The sequence below is a fragment of the Ornithorhynchus anatinus genome, chromosome 13 (genome assembly GCF_004115215.2).
Source record: "Ornithorhynchus anatinus isolate Pmale09 chromosome 13, mOrnAna1.pri.v4, whole genome shotgun sequence".
Lineage (NCBI taxonomy): Eukaryota > Metazoa > Chordata > Mammalia > Monotremata > Ornithorhynchidae > Ornithorhynchus > Ornithorhynchus anatinus.
Genome location: NC_041740.1, coordinates 20,866,321 through 20,893,468, shown reverse-complemented (window position 1 = coordinate 20,893,468; position 27,148 = coordinate 20,866,321). Strand labels below are relative to the sequence as shown.

Genomic DNA, 27,148 nt, shown 5'->3' with positions numbered 1-27,148 from the left:
TCTCCCCACCCGGCACTTGGGCTCATTTCTCTCCCCTCCTCAGGCCTTGTCTCGGTTCTCTCCAGGCCCGGCACTTCGGCTCAGTTTTCTCCCCACCCAGGACCCTGGCTTGGGTCTCTCCACACCCTAGATCCCAGCTGCATTCTCTCCACACACTGGGCCCTACCTCGGTTCTCATCCCGCCCCGGGCCCTGGCTCTATTCTTGCCCGGCCCGGCACTCCGGCTCAGTTCTCTCCCTCCTCGGGACCCTGGCTCGCTTCTCCCCACACCCCGGGCCCTGGCTCGGTTCTCCCCGGACCCGGCACTCCGGCTCAGTTCTCTCCCCATCCGGGTCACCGGCTCGGTTCTCTCCCTGCCCCTGTTGCACTCTCTCCACATCGCGGCTCCTGGCTCCGTTGTCTCCTGGCCCAGTGCTCTGGTTCAGTTCTCTCCCTACCTGGGGCCCCAGCTCTGTTCTCTCCACTCCCCAGGCCCCGGCTCCGTTCTCTCTCTACCCCGGTCCTGACTCAGTTTTCTCCCCAATTGGAGCCCCAACTCATTTTTCTCTCCGGCCTCGAGTCCCAGCTTGGTTCTCTCCCCACCCGGGGCCCCGACTCGGTTCTCTCCCCGCCCAGGACCCCGGCTCCATTCTCTCCTCACCTTGGGCCCTGATTCGGTTCTCTCCCCTCCCAGGGCCCCAGCTTGGTTCTCTCCCTGTTCTCTGCTGGCTCGATTCTTTCCCGACTTGGGGCCCAGCTCGATTCTCTCCCCGTTCTCCCCCGGCTTGGTTTTCTCCCCGCCAGGGCTCCGACTCGGTTCTCTCCCCACCCGGGGCCCCGGCTTGAGTCTCTCCATGTTCTCTCCCGTTTTGGTTTTCTCCCCGCCGAAGACCTCAACTTGGTTCTTTCCCCTCCCAGAGCCCTGCTCGATTCTCTCCCCGCCCGGAGCTGGTTTGAATTTACCATCCATCTCTCAGGAGCAGAAACATAATCCTTTCGACTAGCCGTCGGGAATGTCACCCTGTAGTTCAGAGGAGAGAATTGATTTTGTCTATAAGGTCCCCGTTTCCCCACTGTATACCAGCCTTTTAACAGCGTACTCCGTTTCTTGAACTGATGGCTCTTCACAGTTTTTGGCCGGTAAAAATTGCCTTCCTCCAACATAAGGGGAGAATTTCCAAATCTATGTTTTACAGAAGAATTTGTATCGGTGGAAAGATAAATGAGGCATTTTGGCTCCATTTCTGCCTGGCCACTGGGTTCTTCTGCTGATGCGAGATCCTGCTATTCTCCAAAAATCAGCTACTGAGTAGAGCTGGCTGGTTTTAAGGCTACAGTTTTTTTTAACTTCAGTGATTTTCAGGCAGGGTTTGTTGAGTTGGGTGTAGGTAATGTGACCTGTATTGTAAAAGGAACTGAAATTCCCAGTAGTTATCGTAATCCCGGCTCTGCCACTTGTCAGCTGTGTGACCTTGGTTAAGTTACATCACTTCTCTGGGCCTCAATTCCCTCACCTGTAAAATGGGGATTAAGATTGTGAGCCCCATATGGGATAGGGACTGTGTCCAACCTGATTAGCTTGTACCTACCTCAGGACTTAGTACAGTACCTTTTTTAAAAAAGGGTCCTTTTGGGAAATGAGGGGCGATCTGTTGAAAAATCACCTTTCTCACCTGGGGGCGAATGAGACCTGCCCGTTGAATAAGGGAGTGACAAATTAAAATTAAATAGGGGAAAGCTCACTGATTCCATAAAACATTTTGAGTCCTTCAGACGGGAATTTTGGGTTTTGAAATAATTACCAATCAATCAGTGATCATACATTCGTTCAGTCGTATTTATTGAGCACTTACTGTGTGCAGAGCCCTGAACTCAGCACTTAGGAATGTGAGATACGACAGAATTGGTAGGTTACGACCCCTGCACATCAGAAGCTTACAGTCTACAGGGGGAGACGGTAAAATAGGGATAAGGGAAATGGCAGAGTATAAGAACATTTACATAAGTTCTGTGGGGCTAGGGCGAGTATCCAAATAATTAAGAGGTTCACAGCCGAGTTGTCACAGATGGGAGGTGGATAGAGTGTACTATGGGAAGGCCTCTTAGAGGAGATGTGATTTTAGGAAGGTTTATGAAGATGGGATTGTGTCTCTTTTTACTGCTGAATTGTACTTTCGAAGCGCTTAGTATAGTGCTCTTGCACATGGTAAGCATTCAATAAATAGAATTGAATGGATGAATGCGTTCTCCAAAGGACTGAATATAAATGGAGAATAGAAGGGGCCCCAGAACTGAGCCATGGAGATCCCCCACAGCTATAGGGTGCCAAGCGGAAGAGGAGCCCGCGAAAGAGACCGAGAAGGAGCGGACGGAGAGATAGGAGGAGAACCAGGAGAAGACAGTGTCAGTGAAGCCGAGGCTAGATAACGTTTCCAGGAGAAGGGGGCCGTTCACAGTGCCGAAGGTAGCAGAAAGGCCAGGAAGGATAAGGATGGAGTAGAGGCTGTTGGATTTGGCAGCGGGGAGAACATTGGTTCACTTTGAGAGGACAGTGGCTGTGGACCGAGGCGGGCGGAAGCCTTTTTGGAGGGGATCAAGGAGCGAATTAGAGGAGAGGAAGTGAAGACACCCACCCAATCGCCTCTTCTCTTATATGTGGAATAAGGGATCGCGAAGGAAAGAGAAGAGGTGGTCTTTCACTTTGCCATGAAGCTCCACGGGGCTGGTGCTTTGGTCAAGGGAGGACCTGCTTGAGCCGGCGGTCCGAATTGATCACGGTCTTGATTTTCCTACGTTCCCCGTGGTGGACATTTTCCAAGCTACGGCCCCGCCTGTTCCATCGGTCCGTTTGGAAAATAACTCCCTCCCTCAGATTTGTAGCCGAATGCCTAGGCCGCAGATGCCCAAGGCCATCTGGGGCAGCCTGTGTTGCAAATTCTGGAAAATGTTAGCTTTAGCAGCTATGGATAACCATTTCCCTCACTGGCTCAAATCAGAATAACTTGCTAGTTACCTTTTAAAAAACCAGTAGGAGCGTATGAATGTTTGCTGACAGCTCTGTGCTTTCCTCAGACGCAAACCCCCTTCATTTGCCAACAGAAACACTGCAGTACGGATAGAACCTCCCGTTCAGAGAAATTATTTAAACATTAGGAAGTTGATTTACATTGAGATGCCCAAGCTCGCTATGGGCAGGGGATGCGTGATCAGGACAGGAGGGGGAAAGGCAGGAAGCAGGGAGGTTGGTGAGGAAGCTCTCTTATATTGTCCTCTCCCAAGCGCCTAGTACACTGCTCTGCACACAGTCATATTGATTGAGCACTTTCTGTGTGCAAAGCCCTGTATTAAGCGCTTGGGAGAATACACTTCAACAATAAACGGACACATTCCCTGCCCCCAACGAGCTCACGGTCTAGAGGGGAAGACAGACATGAATATGAATAAATAAATAAATCGCAGGTATGTGCATAAGTGCTGTGGGCCTGGGAGGGGGGATGAATAAAGGGGGCAAGTCAGGACATTGCAGAAGGGACTGAGAGGAGAGGAAAGAAGAGCTTAGGGAAGTAGGAGTTCAATAAATGTGATTGACTGATTGATCAGGAAAGCGGATGGCGTGGCAGAGGTGCAGGAGACCATGGAAGTGTAGAGAGCAATTAGGCACAGAATTCCAAAGGTGTGGCTCTGGAAAACTGTAGGCAAAATCTAAAGATTCTACAGGGTCTGGTGAAGGATTTGATGAGGGATAAAGTCTTCTGCCTTCAGGACTTCTCAACCTGATTGTCCCACCGTCACCTCGAATTTAACCTGTCCAAAACCGAGCTCCTGATCTTCCCACCCAAACTCCGTCCTTCCCCTGACTTCCCGTCACTGAAGACGACACCACCATCCTTCCTGTCTCGGAAGCCTACGTAACCTTGGCGTTATCCTCCGCTCGTCTCTCTCATTCAACCCACATGTTCAGTCTGTCACCATATCCCGTCTCTTCAACCTTCACAACCTTGCTGAAATCCTCCCTTTTCTCTCCATCGAAATTGCTACTGCGTTAATCCAGGCATTTATCCCAACCCGCCTGGATTGCTGCCTCAGCCTCCTTCCTGTCCTCCCCGCCTCCTGTCTCTGATACCCGGATCGTATTTGTACATAACCATTCAGTCCATTTTCCCCACTCCTCAGAAGCCTCCAGTGGATGGGCATCCACCTCCCCACCAAACAGAAACTCCTTACCATCGGCTTTAAAGAGAGAAGCAGCGTGCATTAGTGGATAGAGCACAGACCTGGGCTCTGATCCCCGCTCCACCACTTGCGTGAACTTGGACAAGTCACTTAACTTCAGTTCCCTCATCTGTAAAATGGCGATTAAGACTGTGAGCCCCCTGTGGGAACAGGGACTGTGTCTAACCCCATTTGCCTGTTTCCACCCCGGCGTTTAGTACAGTGCCTGGAACATAGTAAGAACTTAACAAATACCATTATTATTACTGTCATTATTATTTAAAGCCCTCAATCACCTTGCCCCCTCCTGCCTTACCTCCCTGATTTTCTACCCCAAACCAGCCCACACACTTCACTCTTCTAATGCCAACCGCCTCACTGTACCTCGATCTCGTCCGGCTCGCCACCGATCCTCGCTCACATCCTCCCTCTGGCCTGGAAGGCCTTCCCTGTTCATCTTCCTCAGACGGTCACTCTCCTCGCCTTCAAAGCCTTATTAAAAGTACATTTCCACCAAGAGGCCGTCCCCGACTAAGCCCTCATTTCCTCTTCTCCCACTCCCTTCTGCATGGCCCGTCCACTAGGATTTTCATCCTTTTTTCACCCAACTGTCAGCCCCACAGCACTTATGTACCTATCTGTAGCTTAATGTATATAATTATTTTCATGTCTGTCACCCCCTCTAGATTCATTGTGGGCAGGGAATGTGCCTATCATCTCTTTTATATTGTCCTCTCCCAAACGCGAACTACAGTTCTTTGCGTACAGAAAGCGCACGATGTGATTGATTGTCCCTCTGTATTTGGTAGAGGTTGAATAAATAAGGCAGCGAAGGCAGGCGGTAAGAGCAGTCTAATGAGAATCGGTTAGAGGGTTCGTTGTCAGGAGAGCGAAGAGGAGAGGTATTTGAAAGACGTGATATTGGAAAGACTGATATGTTGGCATCATGACTTTTATCACTAATCCATTCACACGTAATTGAATTGGGCAGGGAACACGTCACCGATTCTGTTATAGTATAACAACAACAATAATGCTTTTCGTTAAGCGCTTACGAGGTGCCAGGCACTGTACTAAGCACTGGGGTGGACACGAGCAAATTGGGTTGGACACCGTCCCTGTCCCACGTGGGGCTCACAGTCTCCGTCCCCCTTTTACAGATGAGGTAACTGAGGCCTAGAGAAGTTGTGACTTGCCCGGGACCACACAGCAGACAAGTGGAGGAGGAGGGATTAGAACCCATGACCTCCTCTGACTCCCAGGCCGGTGCTCTATCTACTCCGTCTTGCCGTTTCGCTCCCAAGTACTTAGTACGGTGTTCTGTCTGCAACCAAGGCTCAATAAATACTATCGACAGACTGACTTTTGAAGCTTCAATTTCCGCATCTTTGTCGTAACACCGTTGAATTGAGTTTTGGGCGGAAGTGCTTTTTTTCACGTCCGTCCACTGTTGTTATCGTCTGTTGAGCGCTGGGGAAAATACAAAATAATCAGCTCAGACACAGTCCCCTTATTGTTAACGGTGTTAGGTTATAAACAATTCAGGATCTTATAATCAAAATAATATCTGGAACAAGCAACTGGAGGCTCCCGGCGGCGAACAGAGTGCCAGCCGCTACCCTGGAGAGTGTAGTCGAGCAGGCTCTCTGGGTCCGGGGTGTCCTTGGGGAGAAGAGATCTAAAATCCGATCTGCCTCGGTTCTCGTCTGGAGTGCCGGGAATCCAGAGGAAGATCCAACTCCTTGAGAACCAGTATGACCTAGTGAGAAGAGCCCGGACCCGGGAGTCAGAGGCTGTGAGTTCTAATCGCCACTGCACCGGTCCCTGGTGTGTGACCTTGGCCGAGTCACTTCACTTCTCTGAGCCTCAGCTTCCTCATTTGTAGAATGTGGGTAAAATACCGGTTCTCCCTCGCTCTTAGACAGTGAGCCCCATGTAGGACTGTGTCTAATCTAATTATCTGGAACCTACCCCAAGCGCTTCATACATAGTATTCTTGGCTCACTGTCAGCACTTAACAAATCCACAGTTATTATTTTTATTGTTATCCTTAGCGTGTGATGGAGGTGGGCTCGGGACCTGCAGGCCTCACTTGGGTCTACCAGAAGCCTCCTAATAAAGTCAGAAATGAAAGCGGGAATTCATTAAGAACGTGCCCGATGCTGTATTAAAGGGCCAATTATCATCTAAATGGATTATTTGTCATCTTCTGATTTAATTTAGTTGAACTCATATTTGATTTTTGTACTAGTCTGCAACATCGAATATCGTGCACTGGGCATCTCACCCGAACAGAAGCCAGACGGCCTTTTTCGCAAGCCCGATAAATTCCCGAGTGGAAAAAAAATGAGGCTGCAGGTGACGAGTCTGGTTCAAGTAACCGTATCGTCACGTCCCGTTCCCGGCTGGCGGGTCTTTCCCCGTCCCTTCTGGAGATTCCCGCTCGGTTTCCGTCTCTCAGAGAACAACCCTCCCGGCAGGCTCTGCTCAGTCGTAACTCGGGGCTGAATTTTTGCAGGAACCCGCCCCGAGCCTCACGCCCACTTTCCGAGAAGAGCTCTGAAATTGCCAGAGGACGCTGGCTACGGCAACCTGACCGCGTTTCTCACGGCAGCCAGCTCCCCCTTGGAAGCCCGAAGCTTTCCTTATCTACAGGGACTAGATGGAAACGGAACAGGTAATGCCGCTCTTCTCTCCACTCAGCCAGGATTTAGCGGGAGGGGGATAACTGGGCGAGGGAAGCTCTCTCACTCCAACGTTTTCAGCCCCAGAACGGCAATAATGGATTTAAGGTTCCGGAGGAGAATTATTTCTAGAGGTAGATGTAATCACTGTTGAATTCCCTTGGGGCAATTCAGGGGTTTTGTCGGCTCCTGGGAGGACAAGTTTCAGAGAATCCAGCTCTTGGGCTGATGTCTCAGTCGATTACTTCCAAGTCAATCAGTAGGATTTTTGAGCACCTGCTACTTGCAGAGCACTCTACTAATTACAAAGAAGAGTACGATCCACGCCCTTAAGGAGCTCACGGTCTAGTTGGGGGACGGGGTCGGGGGGAGACAGGCACTGAAATATATACAAATACAAATAATACACACATATACACTCTCTTCCCATTTGTATACGTCTGAATTACTTCGTAGTAAAGTACATAGAACAGTTTACTAAAATGTCTCCTCACATGGGTGTCTCCTTAATTTTTTCCTCCAACAAATCATTCTCCATCATATTTATTGAGCATTTACCGTGTGCAGATCACTGTACTAAGCTCTTGGGAGAGTACAGTGTAACACTCAAAAGACATTTTCTGCCCACAACGAGTCTCCAGTCTTAGAGGGGGAGACACACATTCATATAAAGAAAAAAAAAATCACGCCTGTGTGCGTAGGTGCTGTGGGGCTGAAGGAGGAATAGAAAAAAAGGGAGCAAATTCAAGGGCAGTCTAGGGAAATTGGAAAACTTTAAACCTTGTGGAAATCTTCCCTTAGAGGTCTATTCTCTCCCTTTGCCTGTAGTCAGTCAGTCAGTCGGATTTATTGAGCGCATACTGTGTGCAGAGCGCTAAGCACTTGGAAGGACGTTCCCTGCCCGAAAGGACCTTACAGCCTAGAGGGGGAGAAAGACATTAATATACATAAATTACAGATATGTACATAAGTGTCTCTAGGTGTACAGAAAGTCGAAGTTGCATTTACTGAGCACCCATTTGGTGTCAGTGCTTTAGACTAGGCAATTGGGAAGAGCAGATTAATAATAATAATCATGGTATTTGTTAAGTGCGTACTACGTTCAAGGCACTGTGCTAAGCGCTGGGGTAGATAGAAGCAAATCAGGTTGGACCCAGTCCCGGTCCCACGTGGGGCTCACAGCTCAATCCCCATTTTACAGATGAGGTGACTGAGACCCAGAGAAGTAAAGTCACTTGCCCAAGGTCACACAGCAGATAAGTGGCGGAGCTGGGGTTAGAACCCATGACCTTCTGGCTCTCAGGCCTGTGCACTACCCTCTACTCCGTGGTCATGACTCCCGAGTAAAAGGTACCCTGCCCACTCAGAAATTATATGCTGACGTGCTCTTCGACTGAAGTGGTCAGAATAAATAATTGAGCCCGTTATTGGGCAGGGATTGTCTCTATCTGTGGCCGAATTGAACATTCCAAGGGCTTAGTACAGTGCTCTGCACATAGTAAGCGCTCCATAAATACTATTGAATGAATGAATGAAATAACTGAGTTCACCTATGTACGTGACTTGGGAAGATAGAGAAGCAACTGGGCCTAGTGGATAGAGCACGGGCCCGGGAGTCTGAGGACCTGGGTTCTGATCCTGCCTCTGCCATTTGTTTGCTGTGTGACCTCGGGCAAGTCCCTTAACCTCACTGTGCCTCAGTTACCTCATCTGTAAAGTGGGGATTGATCGTGAGCCCTGTGTGGGACAGGGACGGTGTCCAACCTGATCATCTCCTATCTACCCCAGGACTCATTACAGCGCTCACCATTAAAAAAGATAAAAATAGGTTCGCAAGTGCTGGAGCTTGCTGATGGAAGTGTGTTGCCCAAGGGGGCTAGGAGATCAATCAGGGAAAGGTTGACAGCAGAGGAGGGATTTTACGAGGGCTCTGAATGTGGGGAGAGACGGATTTCCAAGCCAGGGGAGTGAGCGAGTAAGTGCGGAGAACGAGGTAGAGCTAGAAGGCTGGTTCTGAGGGTATGAAGACGGCGTGGTGTGGCACTGCAGTTGAAGAGAGCCGATAAGATTTCAAGAGGAGGGCCTTGAAACTGATATTTTGAGGAGCTTTCGTTTGATCCAGAAAGACACGGGGAACCCAGTGGAGGGTTTTCAAGGAGAGGAGAGATGTGGGTCGAACGATGCTTCAAGATGATGCTGATAATAATGATGGTATTTGTCGAGCGCTTACTATGTGCCGAGCACCGTTCGAAGCACCGGGGCACATACACGGTTATCAGGTTGTCCCACGCGGGGCTCGCGGTCTTCATGCCCGTTTTACAGATGAGGTAACTGAGGCCCAGAGAGGTTAAGTGACTTGCCCACAGTCACACGGCTGTCAAGTGGCGGAGCCGGGATTCGAACCCACGTGCAGCAGTGTGGATCAGCTCCTTTATCGTTGGCCTTAAAGCGCTCAGTCAGCTCTCCCCTTCCAACCTCACCCCGCTGATCGCCTACTACAACCCAACCTACACGCTCCGCTCCTCTTAGGCCGACCTACACGGTGTCCTTCAATCGTGGGAACCTCAAACAGTCTCCCCTGCATCCCCTTGCCCAAGTCCTCCTTCAGGCCTGGAACTCCCTCCCCTCGACATTCGAGAGACCACGAGTCTCCTCGCCTCCAAGGCCTTATTAAAACTTATCAGAGAAGCAGCGTGGCTCAGTGGAAAGAGCCCGGGCTTGGGAGTCGGGGGTCATGGGTTCAAATCCTGACTCTGCCCCTCGGCAGCTGTGTGACTGTGGGCAAGTCACTTCACTTCTCTGTGCCTCCGTTCCCTTATCTGTAAAATGGGGGTGAAGACTGTGAGCCTCACGTGGGACAATCTCATTCCCCTATATCTACCCCAGCGCTTAGACCAGTGTTCTGCACATAGTAAGCGCTTAACAAATACCAACATTATTATTATTATTATTAAAACACCATTTCCTCCAAGATACCTTTCTCCACTAAGCCTTCTTTTCCCCTACTTCGTCCGCCTGTGCCCTTGGATCTCTGCCCTTTATTATTAATAAAAATTATCATTATGGTATTCATTAAGTGCTTCTTATGCGTGAAGCACTGTTCTAAGCGCTGGGCTGGATGCAAGGTAATCAGGTTGTCCCACGTGGGGCTCCCAGTCTTCATCCCCATTTTACCGACGAGGTAACTGAGGCACAGTGAAGTGAAGCGGCTAGGCCAGGGTCACACAGCGGACCAGTGGCGGAGCCGGGATCAGAACCCACATCCTCCGGCTCCCAAGGCTTCCGCTAAGCCCCGCTGCTTCTCTGCCAACATTTGATATTGACCCCACTCTCAGCCCCACGGCGCTAACGTCCCTATCCGTAATTTATTTCAATGTCCGTATGCGTCATGCATTTTAATGTCCGTCGCCCCTCTAGACGGTGAGGTCTCGGTGTGCGGGGAACGTGTACATCAAATCACTTTTCTTTTCTAGGAAACGGCACCAGGTATGACCTGACCCCTGTCACTGCGATCAGCGTGCAGTTGCTCAACAACGATGGAGCTCCAGTTCCAGTCGAAGGCCCGATATTTTTCACCGTCCCTCTGCCCACCTACAGCAACCTGAAGCATAATGCCTACGTCACAGCCTGGCGCTTTGACCCAAAACTTGGTAAGCCAGACTCCTCTACCGATGGTCTGATCGCAGCTAATAAGAGGCAGCGTGGCTTAGTGGGAGGAGCCCGGGTTTGGAAGTCAGAGGTCGTGGGTTCCGATCCCGACTCCGCCACTTGTCCGCTGTGTGATTTTGGGCACGTCACTTCACTTCTCTGGGCCTCAGTGACCTCCTCTGGAAAGTGGGGATCAAGACCGTGAGCCCCAAGTGGGACAACCTGATAACCTTGTATCTATCCCGGCGCTTAGAACGGTGTTTGGCACATAATAAGCGCTCAACAGATACCATCGTTATTATTATCTAATCATTCATCTGATTGCACGACAGCTCTCCCCGCCGCCACACGTTTCCCATGTTGAAACTAAATTCTCAAATTTACTTCTTGTCCTGCTGTGGAATACCCTCCTCTCTCAGACGGGTTTTTCCATAAATGCCGTTAATGGAATCCCGACTCTCTCATTCTCGTCGGTGTTCCCACGTACCTTCCTTTGGTGTTCATTTCCGGAAAATGGTAAAAGTCTGCGGAGACTGTGAGTCGGTCGGGCAGACCGCAGCCGTGGATTTGCCGTTTGCTCTTTGAGCGAGCTGTGGATTTAGATTGCCGATTATTTCAATTAGCCAAGATGCTCTGAACCCAGAAAGGGAGACTAGATTGTAAACTCATTGCAGGTGGGGATCTTGTCTCTAGTATACGCTCCCAAGCGTTTAGAATAGCGCTCCTCCACCCGGGCGCTCCGTAAATAATTAATACTCAATTAATGTCTTAATTAACGATTATTCCAGCAAGCTGGGAGCCCTACATTCGTCCTCTGCTCGTCCCCAGAGGGTGAGAGGATGGGTCCGGCAAAGGGAACAGCAGGGCTTCGTTCTGCTGAATGCATTTGTTGAGCGTGGTCAGAATCTGTCATTTTCCTCCAGGGAATTGCCCTGTATAAAGAGCAAACTGGGTCAGGTGGTTTGAAAACACAAATCATTGTTTAAGGGGAAAAGAAATCGAAGTGCGTGGTTCACCGTTTCCCATGTTACGCAGCCGCTCTGTGGTGTATAAACTCTCAAGATTCATTTTCAGGGATCTGATCGGGGCCTTCCTGGAATTTTAAAGGCCGACTGACTTCTGTCGCACAGGGGCAAAGCCTGTGTTGAGGAAAATCTCCCTTGGCTGACACTAAGTTCATTATTATATTTATTAGTATTTTCATGGTATTTGGTAAGTGCTTACTATGCGCCAGGCACTGTTCTAAGCGCTGGGGTAGCTCGTCCGACTGGGCTCACAGTCTTAATCCCCATTTTACAGATAACCGAGGCCCAGTGAAGTGACTTGCCCAGGGTCACACAGTGGACAAGTGGCGGAGCTGGGATTAGAACCCAGGTCCTTCTGACACCCAGGCCTGTGATCTATCCACTAGGCCAGATTGCTTCTCTATTAATATTATTATTATTCTTGTATTGGTGAAGCGCTTACTCTGTGTCAACCGAGATTCAAGTCCATCAGGTTGGCCACAGTCCCTGGCCCACAAGGGGCTCACAGTTGAAGTAGGACGGGGGAACAGGTGTTTAATTCCCATTTTACAGTTGGGGAAAATGAGGCCCAGAGAAAGTAAGTGACTTGCCCAAGGTCACCCAGCAGGCAAGTGGCAGAGCCGGGATTAGAACCCAGGTCCTCTGACTCCCAGGCCCGGGCTCTTTTCATCAGAACATGCTGCTTCCCAAACGGCTAAGTGCATATGGGCACGATTGTGTTCTATCCAGATGCGTGCACGCTGTCGAAACATCCCCACATGCTCTAACAGCACTCCCTCCGAAACACGTAGTGAAAACATGCGTGTGGAAGAACCGAGTAAACCAAGGAAAATATTGATTATGGAATCCAGATTTAACTGTCTTCAAAAGAAAGTCAGTCTATCAGGTGCCTGTATGTCGCTATGGAGACGGTAAATTCCTAACCAGCTTTTTAATCACGTATGGAGGTAGGTATCGGACATGCTTGAATACTCAGAATTTTCCCAGCTTCTGGCAGGGAATAATTATGTCACTGCCTTGCACGTTTCCAAAATGACCTGGACAGCGGGGTTTGCAAAATTCGGTTCATAGTATTTCAATTCCTATTATTTTGCAATTCAGTATGATTCAGAACTAGAGCTTACAGGTAAAGAGGATGAAAGTGAGGTAAATAGTTGCTGTTTTTTGATCTCTGAGCCACAAACCGTATACGTGCATCAAGCCAGACATATTGCGTCAAGGGAGTGAATTAGAGATGTAAATCGTAATGTAATGGAGGAGAGAAGAGGGATGTCTCAGTGGGCCGGGATTGTGCCTCCCGTGATTTTTGGTAACCGCTAACGGCATCGTATTAGCAGCGGAAGCAGGACTCATCTCGAAGGGTTGAGGAAGGAATTGATTTCCTTCTCTCTTTTAGCAGATTCCTAGTTGAGCCGATCAATCAATCAGTGGTATTTATTAACGGCTTACTGTACGCCGACCACTTTGGGAGAGTACAGTAGAGTTGGCCGGCGTGTTCCCTGCCTTCTAGGAACTTGAAGCTTGGGAATTGGGTGGGTAGGGGGTGGCAAGATAGAGACTCGACCGAGGCACGGAGAGTAGGATGGTGTTAGAGGAGGAAATGTAAGCCGGGTTGTAGCTGGGGACGGATCGATGGAAGAGACACATTGTTCTAATTACGGTGTTCGTTTTTTCCCTTTCCTTGAGGAAGAGGTCATTCATCCTATCAGAGGAAAAAACTGTTTAAAACACCACCTGGTCAAATGTGCTCAGCCGATGCTCAGTAAATATTACCGTTACTATTTCTGCAGCAAAATCTCGTATCGAAACAGCCGGGACTTGCGAAGGATCCGCCCAGGATCTTCTACCTTGTTTCCGTTATATGGATTGCTCTGGGTGGGCCCCTCATTGCCTTTCTTTCATAAGCTCCTTGAAAGCAAGGAACCTGTCTTTGATATTTTTCCTTTGTGGTTGCCCACCCGCCTCCGAGTCGAACGCAGACTCCTCACCACTGAAAGCACTCGATCACTTTGCCCCCTCCTACGTCACCTCCCTATTTTCCTACTGCAGCCCAGCCCACACATTTCACTCCTCTAATGCCGACCTCCCTCAGTTATATCTATCTCACCACCGACCCCTCGCCCACATCCTGACTCTGGCCCGGAACTCCCTCCCCCTTCCTATCCGACAGCAAATTTCCAAGAGGCCTTCTCGACTAAGTCCTCTTTCCTCCCTCTGCCTCGCCGTTGGATTTGTACCCTGAATTCACCCTATCCCTCAGCCCCACCACACTTATGTACCTAGCTGTAATTGTATTTATTTGTATTGATATCCCTCTCCCCCTCTAGACTATAAGCTTGGTTTTAGGGCCGGGGGGTTAAATGGTATTTGATAGACACTTACTGTGTATCAAGCACTGTCCTGAGCACTTGGGGAAGATACGAGATCTTCGGGTTGGACACAGTCCCTGTCCCACATGGGATTCCCAGTCTCAATCCCCATTTTATAGATGGTCAGGGAATGTGTCTATCAGCTCTGTTATATTGAATTCTCCCAAGTGCTTAGTCAAATGGGAAGCTGTGTGGCCTAGAGAACAAAGGCTCGGCAGTCAGAAGGACCTCGTTCTAATCCCGGCTCCGCCACTTGTCTGCTGCGTGACCGTGGGCAAGTCACTTGGCCTCTCGTCCCTCGGTTTCCTCATCTGTAAAATGGGGAATAAGACTGTGAACCCCATATGGGTTGGGAAGCGTGTCCCGCCTGATAAGCTTGTATCTGCCCCAGTGCTTAATACAGTGCTCGGCACATAGTAAGCCCTTAACAAATACCAGTAAAAAAAAAAATGTTCAGGAAATACCAGTGATTGATTAGATGTTCTCAAGCACTCACAAACAATAAGCGTATAAATGCATTCATTCAGTCGTATTCGGTCAGCGCTCCCTGGGTGCCGAGCACTGGACTAAGCGTTTGGGAGAGTGCGATGCCGCAACAAACAGACACATTCCCTTGCCACAGCGTTATGGATGGGAAGGGGATCTGAGGAGGCGCTTGCGGTTCTCACGTGACCAGCCGTGTCAAGGGGAAGTAATCGTAACGTCTTGATTAAATATTCAGGACTTTTTCCTTTAATGGTATTGGTTAAGCGCTTACTATGTACCAGGCACTGTGTTAAGCACTGAGGTAATAATAATAATAATGTTGGTATTTGTTAAGTGCTTACTATGTGCCGAGCACTGTTCTAAGCGCTGGGGTAGACACAGGGGAATCAGGTTGTCCCACGTGAGGCAGAGATCTGATCAGTTCGGACACGGGGGCTCACAGTCTAAATCCCCATTTTACCGGTGAGGTAACTGAGACACAGAGAAGTGAAGTGATTTGCCCAAGGTCACAGCAGGCAGGCGGCTGAACCGGGATTAGAACCCGGGTCCTTCTGACTCCCAGGCCAGGACTCTATCCACTAGACCACGCTGCTTCCCTAATCAGAGATCTCGTCTCCCTGATGCTCTCCCAAGTGCTCCGCACACAGTAAGCGCTCAGTAAGTACCCCTGACTGAGTGCCCGTTGTGGGCAGGGAATGTCACTGTTTACTGTTGCATCGTACTCTCTCAAGGACTTAGAACAGTGCTCTGCACGCAGTAAGCGCTTAATAAATACCACTGAATGAATGAATGATTATGAGTCCATAAAGTTCCCAGCCCGACAGACTGATTCTCCTGGGAAATTTAAAGGCTCCCTTGGAAGGGGACTGGAAATGTGTTGGAAAAATCAATGCCCCTCTCCTTTCTGAATGTACCAGAAATCGTCTCACACAGTCACCAACGTTCCTCGTCACGTACCGAAGGGGAAAAAGCCATCTAGGCTGTATCCAAGGCCAAGCGGGGCCACATTGCTGCTTATAACATCGTCCAGCAGCGACGGACGAAGGATGCACGTATCCCTTGACGCTCTGCTGAATCCTAGGCCCCTCCTCACCCGATACGTTGGTTTTATCCTTTGTGACAGCTCGATACGTATCACGAGGTGACATTCAAACTGCCCAGATGGCTGAATGACAAGCTCCTAGAGGGCGAAATCACAAGGAACCCATTTCACATTGAACAGACCGTGGTAGAGAGGGAACGTTGTCTGTGTCGAAGCGACCGAGTGGGTGATTTTGTACCAGATAGCTCTTAAGAGTGGGGGTACTTTTAGAAGAAAACCACAGGACTGGTTTGATGAGAATGACTCAGAGATCATTTGCTACTTGTTGTGAAACCTGCTTTTTATAAAGCCAGTTATGCCGTGAAATGTGAAATAAACAGACTCGATCAGTGGAATTTGTTGAGCACTGACTGTGTGCCGAGCCCCGTACTATTGCTCTTGGGAAAGTGCAGTTCAACAGAGTTGGTGGCCACGTGTCGAGGGGGAGACGAATATTAATCATTCGATGCTATGGGGCGCTTACTGTGTGCAGAGCACTGTACTGAGTGCTTGGGGGAGTACAGTACAGTAGCAAAATGAGCAGACCTGCCCCCTGCCCATCACGAGCTTACTGTCTAGAGTCTTACAGTGTATCAGTGTAAATAAATAAATCATGGGTAGGTACGTAAGTGCTGCGGGGCTGAGGTCGGGATGAAATCAAGTGCTTAAAGGGCATCGTGGACTAGAATGATAATAATGGCGATGGTATTTGTTAAGCGCTTACTGTGTGCCGAGCCCTGTTCTGATCTCTGGGGTGGGTGCAAGGTAATCGGGTTGTCTCACGTGGGGCTCCCGGTCTTAATCCCCATTTTACAGACGAGGTAACTGAGACACAGAGAAGCGAAGTGACTTGCCCGGAGTCACGCCGCTGACAAGCGGCGGGGCCGGGATTAGAACCCACGACCTCTGACTTCCAAGCCCGCGCTTTTTCCACGGGGCCCCGCTGCTTCTCGTAACATGATGCCACAGCTGAAGAGGACCTAGGCCGGGCAGGCCAAAACCCAACCAGGGACTTCTGTGGATCCAGGAAACTCGTATTCTGACTCCCTGAAGGATAGAAGTGGCTCCCCCCGCCCCTTATCCCAGAGAAGGACTCTTTGAAGGACTATCAGGAATCCTCCTCCGACGATTCCTCAAGTCTTTTTACCGCTCCTATCAACAGGAAAGCTGATATCCTAAAAAGAAGAGTCTGTGTTCCAACGTGTGAAGGCTTGGGGCTTCTACTCTAACCGTTGAGGAAGTCGGCACCTCAGTTGGAGCCCTGAAATGAATAGCTTCTCACACCTGGTAGCTTACGACTTGGGGCGAGTCACTTAACTTCTCTGGGCCTCGATGACCTTATCTGTAAAATGGGGATTAAGACTGTGAGCCACCCAGAACAACCTGGTTACCTTGTATCTACCCCAGCGCTTAGAAGAGCGCTTGGCACCTAGTAAGCGCTTAACAAATACCATCATCATCGTCATCATCGTCATCATCGTTATTACCAGCCGAGATCAATAAAGAGAGTGTGATTTCCAACTGTCTTCGGAGGTTAAAGTGACTTGCGCAGGGTCACGCAGCAGGCAGCCTGCAGAGCCGAGATTAGAACCCAGATCCTCCGCCTCCCAGGCCCGACTCTTTCCACTAGGCCACATTGCTCCGTACGTGTATAAACATATGTGAAATATATACACGTATGCGATATATGAATTCTTGCCCTGTCAACCGAGTTAAGGGACATTAGTGTCAGCTGCTTTTGGCCCATTCCATCTGCGTACCTCACGTTGCTAATAATAATAATGGAATTCATTAAGTGCTTACTATGTGCCAGGCACTGTACTAAGCGCTTCTCTGGAAATGCCTTTTTCTAGGGATCTGCTTTCTTCTCTTCAAGGTTTTTTTCTCGGGCTCGGTTCCGTTCAGTAGCCCCTCATTCGACCCCAATCCCTTCCAGCTGTTTTTCCAGTTCCGGGGCTGCAGACGCGTAAGGAAACGCAAATAACGCAAACCCACCCTAGGATTTCACTGGCCAATATTAGAAGCTTTTGCTCTGTTGGGGCTTTTGTCAACGTAGTTGAAAATGGGAATGGTTGGGTGTAAATTTAGAAGCGGAGAAATTGGTTTCCCAGGATAAAATAGCCTGTATCGTATCAAAATTCCCCTCTTGTTACCTCATACGGATGTGAGGGAGAACAGCTGTTAACATCCACGCCGTTCACCCTAGCAGAAGGAAATGAGTTACTCCGGACTTGTGGCTTGCTCCGAAAATAAATATTATGTTGCTTGCTCTCTCCGCAACACGTAGTTTTTTCTGTTTCTCTGACAGGTTAGAAAAAACTCACTTTTCTTAGATTTAAAAAAAGAACAAAACACGGTGGAGGGCGTCCCTTTGCTTTCGCCGGGACGTCTGAAGAAGGAAGCATGTGAGGGATTGGAGAGATCTGTCAGTCAATCAACAGTATTAATTGAGTGCTTTCTGTGCGTAGGTCACTCTATACGAAGCGCTTGGGAAAGTACAATATAGTAGAGTTGGTAGAAACAGTCCTTGCCCACGAGGAGCTTCCAAATCTAGAGAGGAGCGGGATGACAGAGGATGAAGTAATTACAAGGAAAGCGTAGAAGCTGGTGGGAGATTTCAGTTGGTTTCTAATATGTGGCTGTTGGGTTGTTGTGGTTTTTAATGGTGTTTAGTAAGCGCTGACTATATGCCAAGCACTTGACTAAGCCCTGGGGTGGATGGATTCATCCATCAGTGGTACTTATTGAGCACTTACTGTGTATTAAGCGCTTGGGAGAATCCAATACCACAGATTTGGCAGACGCACCCTGCCCATAACGAGCTTAAAGGTAGATAATATTAATGAGGGTATTTGTTAAGCGCTTACCGTGTCAAGCACTGTTCTAAGCGCTGGGGTAGATACAAGCTAATCAGGTTGGGCACGGTCCCGCCCCGCCTGGGGCTCACACTCTTAATCCCCGCTTTCCAGATGAGGTGACTGAGGTGAAGTGACTTGCCCACGGTCACCCAGCAGACCAGAGGTGGAGCCAGGATTAGAACCCCCGATGCTTCTGACTTCCAGGCCTGTGTTCCAGCCACTAGAACACACTGCCTTCTCTCGGGCGGTTTACCACACTCTCCGAGGAAGCCACAGCCGGTTTATTCCAGCTTGGGCCGGGCTAGTGCCGGGGTGGGGGGCGGTCAAGGACGTCTCATAAATGGCAGGCAGGTAGGCCTCCTCTGACGTGTCCCTCTCCGGGCCCGACAGACCTTCCGGCTGTCCGCTGTGAGGGCCAGATTGTCCACCTGTCGTGAGGTTGGGCCTTGGAGTACTAAGCGCTCGGTAAATACGACAGTCTGACCTGGTTATTTTGTGCTATTCCGCTCAAATACCCAATTAGCCTCATTTTCTTTATAAGGTATTAGTTCAGCGCTTACTATGCGTCGAGCACTGGAAGTCAGGAACAAGGAAGTCAGGTTAGACGCAGTCCTCGTCCCAGACGGGGCTCATGGTCTAAGTTGGAGGGAAGAGGATTCGATACGTTTTACAGATGAGGTAACTGAGGCCCAGAGAAGGTAAGTGACGAGCTCAAGGTCACACGGCCCACAGGTGGCGGAGCCCGGATTAGAACTCAGGTCCACTGACTTCAAGGCCCACGCTCCTTCTCATTCTTCTCATTATTATTGTCGTCGTCGTTAATACTGCCTGCGGGGTGATTTGGTCGATATTGTTTTGATTTTTAATTTGCAAACGTTTTGGAATTTTAGGTTTTAATTTGCTAACGTACCTCAGTTCTGCACTGCAACGAATCAAGTTATCCACTCCAGGGAAAATTTCTTTCGACAGTGACATACAATTCGCTCTCCCTTTCTGGAGGTGATCCAGGCTAACCTCTGACCCACCACACTAGGAAAGTGATTAACTGTTGAGGACACAAGACTAGAGTTTGAAATTAGAGACTGTGAGCCCGATGTTTGGTAGGGATTGTCTCTATCTGTGGCCAAGATTGTATTTTCCAAGTTCTCTACACAGTAAGCGCTCAAATAAATACGAATGAGTTAGAGAAAAGGGCGTAGGAAAGCAGCGTGGCCTAAAGAGCGGGGGCTTGGAAGTCAGAGGGCCTGGGTTCTAATCCCCAGTTCTGCCACTCGTCCGCTGCGTGACCTCGGGCAGGTCACGGAAAATCTCTGGGCCTCGGTTACCTCATCTGTAAAAGAGGTATTAAATCCTCCTCCCGGCGTGATCCCGATTGTATGCCACGCTTTAAGCACGTAAGAAAGTACAATAATAATAATTTTTTTAATACCTTGCAAATTCCCCGTTGGTGATAAGAGTGATGGTTGCTAGATAAATTCATCGAAATCAGAGTGACTCCTAGATTAATTTCAAGTCCCTGGTGCCAGAATTGGGGAGCCCTCCTATGGCTGACATGGTCAAACCACACCCAGCCCCAGAATTGGATCGCCCAAGGTCACACAGCAGACAAAGGGCGGAGCCGGGATCGGGAACCCATGACCTTCTGACTTCCAAGCCTGTGGTCTAGCCAGTTTGCATGTCCGCTCTCTATTAGAGAAGCGGCGCGGCTTAGCGGAAAGAGCCCGGACTTGGGAGTCAGAGGTCGTGAGTTCTAATCCGGCTCCGCCCCTCGTCAGCTGCGTGACTTTGGGCAAGTCACCTCACTTCTCTGTGCCTCAGTCACCTCATCGGTAAAATGGGGATGAAGACTGTGAGCCCCACGTGGGACACCTTGATTACCTTGCATCTCCCCCAGCGCTTAGAACGGTGCTCGGCACACAGTAAGTGTTAACAAATACCTTCATTATTATTACGATGATTATTATTAGAGGCCTCTGAGGGTAGAAGGGGCCCGGGAGCGGATGAAGAGGCGAGCTGGAGGTCGTATAGCGGGGAGAACGTCCAGGCCTCGAGGAGGAAACGGCCCCGCGAGAACGGCAGCCGCGGCGGCCAGGCCGGCCCACCTTGGCTCCGCCGAGAGGGAAGATTCCGTCGGTTCGACTGCCTCCCAAGCGGGACGAAGCGTGAAACTCCGGAGGAGGTGTCTGCTCCCCTAAAGTTGTCTTGTGCCTCCCGCAGGAACGTGGCTGAAAAGTGGCTTGGGCCTCGTGCAGCAGGAAGGGACCCAGCTGACCTGGACTTACATCGCCCCCTCAGCTGGGTTACTGGGTGGCGGCCATGTCTCCAGCCAGCCAAGGTAAACGCCAGCCGTGCCCCTTCGTCCCCGAGAGGCGGATTCTGCTCCTTCACTCCCGCTCTCCGCAGCCTGGCTCCGGAGGAATTAGGGACACACCGGATGCGAAGGAGAGGAGGCGGGGTGGTTCGGGAAAGCCCCTCGTGTTGAGTATTTTCGCCCGTCGTCGGGTAGGGATTGTCTCTGTTTGTTGCCCGGTTGGACTTGCCAAGTGCTCAGTACAGCGCTCGGCACACCGGAAAGCGCTCAGTAAATACGACTGAATGAATTTAGGCTCAGTCGATCCCGCTCCCAGGGCAGGCTGAAGTGGGAAGTTAGGCCAGGAAGGCCGGGGCACCTTGCCGGTGTTAAAGCATCCCTCGGGGTGACCAGGAGAGAACCTCGATAGGAGAAGCAGTGAGACCCTCTACACTCCAGGCTCCCTGTGGAGAGGGAATCTGTCACACTGTTGTCTTCTCCCAAGCGCTTAGCTCAGTGCTCTGCACATAGTAAGCACTCAGTAAATACGATTGACTGACTTTTGAGTCGTGGACCGGAAACTGAAAAAGCCTTCCCCGGGGGGCTTATCCTGTCAATCGATCCATCAAGCAGTCGATCGGTCGATAATGATCATGGTATTCGTTAAGCGCTTACTGTGTGCCAAGCGCCGTTCTAAGCACCGGGGCGCATTCAAGCAAATCAGAGTGGCCACGGTCCCTGCCCCACGTGGATCTCAGAATCTCATTCCCCATTTCCGGTTGAGGGAACTGAGGCACAGAGAAGTGAATTGACTCGTCCAAGGTCAAACAGCGGACAAGTGGCACGGCCGGGATTGGAACCCATGACCTTCCGTCTCCAGGCCTGTGCTCTTATCCACCACACCGTGCTGCTTCTCAGGTAGTATATTTTGCAAGCTTACCGTGTGCAGAGCACTCTGCGAGCACTTGGGAGAGTACAGTAGAACAATCCTTCCCCCACTCGCCCTAGGACGTCCCAGAAATAAAGGTTAGGTGATTGCGTGCGTATATATCGATCAGTGGAGTTTGGGAGCGGCCTGCTGTGTGCAGAGCGCTGTACTGGGCACTTCGGAGAGTCCATTTGCATTGAAAGTACCTCTGAGGCTATTGGCATTTCAGCTGGAGAGATCTGACCGGCCCTCAGGGACAGATGAACTCCAGCGCAGAGTGGGGGTCCTAGAGAGCTGCAGCCGGGTTCCCCCGCCCCGTTTGTGCCTCCCTCCCCTTGGTACGCCTCCCCTTCTTCCAGCCCAGCCGACGGGACGGGGCAAGCTTCCGCTGAGAGTCCACGCAGCCTTGATCGTGACCTTTCTCCCTTTAGAAACCGCCCCCTGTCCCCAATCGTACGAGCTTGTTTCGGGCATTCCTGTCTCCTAGAATTCTTACCTGAGAAGAAGAAGAATTATGGTATTTAAGCGCTTACTCCGTGCAAGGCACGGTAATAAGGATGCTAGCTGTGCTATCTGTTAAGCTCTTACTACGTGCCAGGCGCTGTACTAATCGCTGGGGTGGATACAGGCAGATAGAAGTCCCCTGTCCCACGTGGGAATCGCAGCCTCCGTCCTCATTTTCCAGATGAGGGAACTGAGGCCCAGAGAAGTGAAGTGACTCGCCGAGTCACCCAGCAGACGAGTGGCAGAGCCGGGATCAGAACCCGTGACTGCTGGCTCCCAGGCCCGGGCTCTGTCCGCTACGCCACGCTGAAAAGAAATATTCTTTTTCCCCCAGGGCGGGTGGGCTGGAGTCGAGGTATCGAATCTTTTGGGATGGGGTTCTTAAAATGCGCTGGGAAGATTTTCTAGCTTCATTTGTGGGAATTCGCGTGAACCTCACCGATGTTCGGATAATTCCTTCCTGGGGGCTGCAGGGTAGCTTCATGATGAACAGCCTTGCCACTGGTTAATAATGTTGCATTTGTTAAGCGCTTACTATGCGCAGAGCACTGTTCTAAGCGCCCGGGGTAGATACAGGGTAATCGGGTTGTCCCATGTGAGGCTCACGGTTAACCCCCATTTTACAGATGAGGTAACTGAGGCCCAGAGAAGTTAAGGGACTCGCCCACAGTCACACAGCTGACAAGTGGCAGAGCCGGGAGTCGAACCCATGACCTCTGACTCCGAAGCCCAGACTCTTCCACTGAGCCACGGTTCTTGTTGAGACATAGTTGGAGGGGTTGGGATCCCCTTGGACCCTTGAGAGCAGGAACTAATCTAGTAAACGTACAGACCTGACGCTTTTTAAACGGCCTGGCAGTCGGAACTCCCAACCTCGGATGATTCCCCACCACTATTTTTTTTTTAATGGTATCTGTTAGGCACTTACTCCGTGCCAGCCTCCCTCCCGGGCACTGGGGTAGACTCAAGCGAATCGGATCCCACGTGGGGTTCGCGGTCTTCATCCGGGTCTTACAGATGAGGTAACTGAGGCCCAGAGAAGTCAAGCGACCTGCCCGTGGTCACAGAGCAGACGTGGGGCAGAGCCGGGATTAGAACCCAGGTCCTCCTGACTCCCCGGCCCGGGCTCTTTCCGCTCGGCCACGCTGCTTCGCCGGAGAAAATGCCTAGCGGAGGGATGACGGGCTTGGGAATCAGGAGTCCTGAATTAGTCGAGTCCCAGCTGCGCTGTCCTCCTACTCTGTAGGACTTTTCTGGGCCTCGGTTTCCCCATTTGTAAAATGGGGGCGATAATCACACCTTCCTCTCCCTACCTCGCTAGGATCTCATGGGGAAAAAGACAAAATAATGGCTTGGCAAGTCCTTTAGAGCGGTCAGGTTCCTGGTATCGTCATGATGTCGGGGTATCCATTTTGGACGAATACTTCTGTCGTTTTAATATAAAAAGGTATATGATAATAGCGATGATGATGATGACGGTGTCTGTTAAGCGCTTCCTAGGTGCCCAGCACCGTCCTAAGCGCTGGGGTAGATCCAAGGCGATCAGGTCGGCCCACGTGGGGCTCACGGTCTTCATCCCCATCTTCCAGATGAGGGAACCGAGGCGCAGAGAAGTGAAGCGACTCGCCCGGAGCCACCCAGCTGACAAGCGGCGGAGTCGGGATTAGAACCCACGACCTCTGACTCCTAGGCCCGGGCCCTTTCCCCTGAGCCAGGCTGCTGCTACGCAGTCTGTATAAATGCAGTGATTTCAGTCATTCTGCAGTGAGCGGAAAAAGTCACGATGGGTTCCGTCGCCCTCCCCTATCCAAACCGAAACGCATCCGGTTCGGGTCAGAATGAAGCTCTCGTTCTGCGAGCCCACGGGTGCCCGGGGTGGAAGTTGGATCGTTCAAAGCCAGTTCCACCCGGTGATGTTGGTAGTGCAGTAGCTCGGCTGAACTCAGTTTCGGGGAATCTCTTCGAATGGGAAATCCCAGCCGGTCGAACCTACTCCTCTCTGCTCGGCTTTCCTCCCGGAAAAGCCCCGTCCGTAAGAGGCGGAAAGGAGTGAAGATTTTTCTTCCCCGGCCCCAGCCCTGGGGAACGGCGTCGGGAGGCTTCAGAACTTGGCTTAAGTTTTTCCAGTTCCGCCTGCCGGGCACGCCCGACGACGACGGCCTCTCGCCAGCGCTTACCGTGTGCCAGGCACCGTACCGAGCGCCGTGGTGGAGACGGGCAAGTTGAGTTGGACGCGGGCCCTGCCCCGGACCATTTTCCAGACGAGGTAACCGAGGCACAGAGAAGCGAGGCCTTGCCCGAGGGCACACGGCAGACAAGTGGCGGAGCCGGGATTAGAACCGCCGACGGGGGCTCCGGGGTTTCAGTGGACAGTGGGCATTTTCGGCGAACGCGCTTGGAGGTGGTCGGCCTGTGCCCTCGGGGTCGTAGGAGGGACGCTTCTCCCCCGCAGTCCCCAGCCCCCGCCCCCCCCAAATCCCGGGAGGTGAGGAAACAGACAGGAGCGCTCGGCTAATTGTCCCTTTTCCTCTGTACGGATTCTCACAAGTCTAAAATGCCATTTTCTGACCTTCCAGGTCCGGTCGTTACACAGGATTTTGCCATCTATCACACGGTGTTTCTTTTGGCCATTTTAGGAGGGTTGGCTTTCATCCTTCTGGTTTTGCTGGGGCTCCTTTTGTATTATTGCAGGTAAAGTCTCGCCGCTTCGGGAATCCCTTTTCCCTCTGGACTCTGGTACGCCGCATGGTCCCGAGAGCTTTAGCTCCTTCCTCCCTCCTTCCCCGCTCCTCCGCTCGGGAATGCCCGCCCCCCCCCCCCCCAACCCCCCTTCTCCGAAAGTCCCAACGGTCGGTTCCGGTCCGACGGCTTGCGGGCGGAAGGGAACGATTCCGCCGCGGGCAGTCGGGAGAGGGGCGCGGGGTCGAGGGGCACGCGCGCAAGGGGAGGGTCGCGAAGCCTCGCCGGCCGCTCGGGACAGGCGGCCTCCCGCGGACCTCCCGATCGGAGATCCGTCTCGACGTCGGGCGAGGCCCGGGTTTCCGAGCGTCTGCCGTTCTCGCTTTTACGACGGCCGGGGTTTGGATTTTCCGAGGCCCGGGGGTGCGCAGACCCTCCCCCGAGGAGGTCCCGTGTAACGTTCCCGCCTCTCGGGTCTGTCTCCCCGCCCCCAGGAGGAAATGCCTAAAGCCCCGTCGGCACCCCAGAAAACCGCAGCTCTCGGCGTCGCTGGACGCGTCCAAGAAAGACCAGTCGACGTCCATGTCCCACGTCAACCTGCTGTTCTGCCACCGCGAGTCGGATTTCCCCGGAGCCCTTGCCGTCGCGACGGGCGGATGCCCCGACCTCTCCGGCCGGGAGGAGGGGGCGGGCCCGGAGACGATCTCGGCCGCGGGGGACCCGGGGCCGCCGGGCCCGAGGCTGAAGCTGTCGTACAGCACCTCGCAGGAGTTCAGCTCCCGCGAGGAGCTCCTCTCCCGCGGGGACGAAGACCGGAGCGGGGTCTCGTTCGATAACCTGACGCCGGGCGGGGCCTTCGGGAAGGACTACCGCGGATCGGTGGAGATCTTCCCCCGCGGTCGAGGAGGGCCCCGGAGGCGGGAGGCCGCGAGGACGGTTACCGGAAGGGCTACGGCGTCCCGGTGCCTCCGCCGGGCCGAGGCGCCCAGGCTCCCGTCCGCCCCCTCCCGCGGGCGGCGGCGCCGGATCGCGACCCGGCCGGGGCCCGGGCCCCCGTCGCCGGAGCGGGAGCGGCCGGCCGACCGCCGGCCCGCCGAGTGCGCGATGTCCCGCTCGGTCGACCACCTGGAGAGACCGGCCCGGCCTTTCCCCGGCCCGGCCAGCTGCTCTGCTGCAACTCCGTGGACCAGGTGAGCGACCGCCTGTACCGCGGCGCGGGGCCCGCCCTGGCCGTCCCGGCCCGCTACCTGAAACTGCCCGGGGAGCCCCCCTACGGCGGCGGCCGGCCCTGGGGGGCGCGCCGAGGAGCCGGGGAGATGGAGCGGCTCCGGGCGGAGCTGGCCGGCTCCCTCGCGCAGCCGTTCCCGCCGCCCTTCTCCGCCCAGGCGGTGTCCCAGCAGCACCTGCAGGAGGCGGGGGCCGGGGACTGGAGCGCGCCCGACGCCCCCATGGCCGAGTCCCTGTCCATCCCGCCGCCCTCAACGACGCGGCCCTGGTCCACGTGGCGGCGGGGGACGGCCAGCTCCTGGTGGAAAAGGCCCTGATGGAGCTGGGCGGGGGCGAGCCCCCGCCCCACCCGCGGGCCTGGTTCGTCTCCCTGGACGGCCGGTCCAACGCCCACGTCCGCCACTCCTACATCGATCTCCAGAGGGCCGGCCGCGGCGGCCGCAACGACGCCAGCCTGGATTCCGGCGTGGACATGAACGAGCCCGGGTCCGCCCGCAAGGGGAGGGGAGAGCCCCCGCCGCTCCCGCCGCCCAACGCCCAGGGCGGGAGGGAGCCCCCGCCCGGCGAGCCGCCCGGCCCCGACGGGCCGGCCTCCCCCGGCTGCTGGACCTGGACGAGCCGGACCGGGAGGGCGGCGAGGGCCCGGCGTCCCCCTGCGCCCCGGAGGACGGTGCCCCGCTGCTTCCCGGAGGCGGCCGGCCGGAGGGCCGGGGCCCAGCTGCCCAGCCTGAGGGAGGAGACGGCGAAGCGGGCCGCGGACCGGGGCCCGGAACCGCCGGCCGAAAGCCCGCCGTCGCCGGCCGGCCCCGACCCCGCGCCGGCCGCCCTCGGGGCGGAGGGGGACGACGACGACGACGACGACCAAGGGGAAGACAAGAAGAGCCCGTGGCAGAGGCGGGAGGAACGGCCGCTGATGGCCTTCAACCTGAAGTGACCGGCGGCCTTGGCGAGGAGTAGAAGAATTGCCAAATACGCCCCCGGCGGAAGCCCCTCGCTTCTCCGCGACAGGAACGGGGCGGGCGGGGGCCGACGGGGCGCGAGGGAGGGGTGCGGACGACGGACCCCGGACGCGTCCGCGTCGACGGCCGGGAAGGGAGCCGACGACTCCTCAGAGGAGATGGATGGGGACGCTCGCCTCCCGCGGCCCGGGTACCGGACTCCTCGTCGCGGGCGGGCGT

At 53.0% G+C, this 27,148-nt stretch overlaps 2 protein-coding genes across 2 annotated transcripts in view; both read left to right on the top strand.

The window, feature by feature from the left end:
• Positions 1-27,141, top strand: part of LOC100077392 (protein FAM171A1) — an 81,184-nt gene extending 54,043 nt beyond the window's left edge. The window contains 10 exon segments of the mRNA XM_029078435.2: positions 6,710-6,868; positions 10,349-10,525; positions 20,560-20,630; positions 20,632-20,677; positions 24,641-24,755; positions 25,238-25,883; positions 25,886-26,207; positions 26,210-26,560; positions 26,563-26,644; positions 26,646-27,141. Coding sequence (XP_028934268.1) covers positions 6,710-6,868; positions 10,349-10,525; positions 20,560-20,630; positions 20,632-20,677; positions 24,641-24,755; positions 25,238-25,883; positions 25,886-26,207; positions 26,210-26,560; positions 26,563-26,644; positions 26,646-26,904 — 2,228 coding nt within the window. The 3' untranslated portion in view covers positions 26,905-27,141.
• LOC114816174 (protein FAM171A1-like) overlaps positions 27,092-27,148 on the top strand; it is a 33,163-nt gene continuing 33,106 nt past the window's right edge. The window contains exon 1 of the mRNA XM_029078143.1: positions 27,092-27,119. Within this exon, the coding sequence (XP_028933976.1) occupies positions 27,092-27,119 (28 nt within the window). The remainder of the gene's footprint in view (positions 27,120-27,148) is intronic.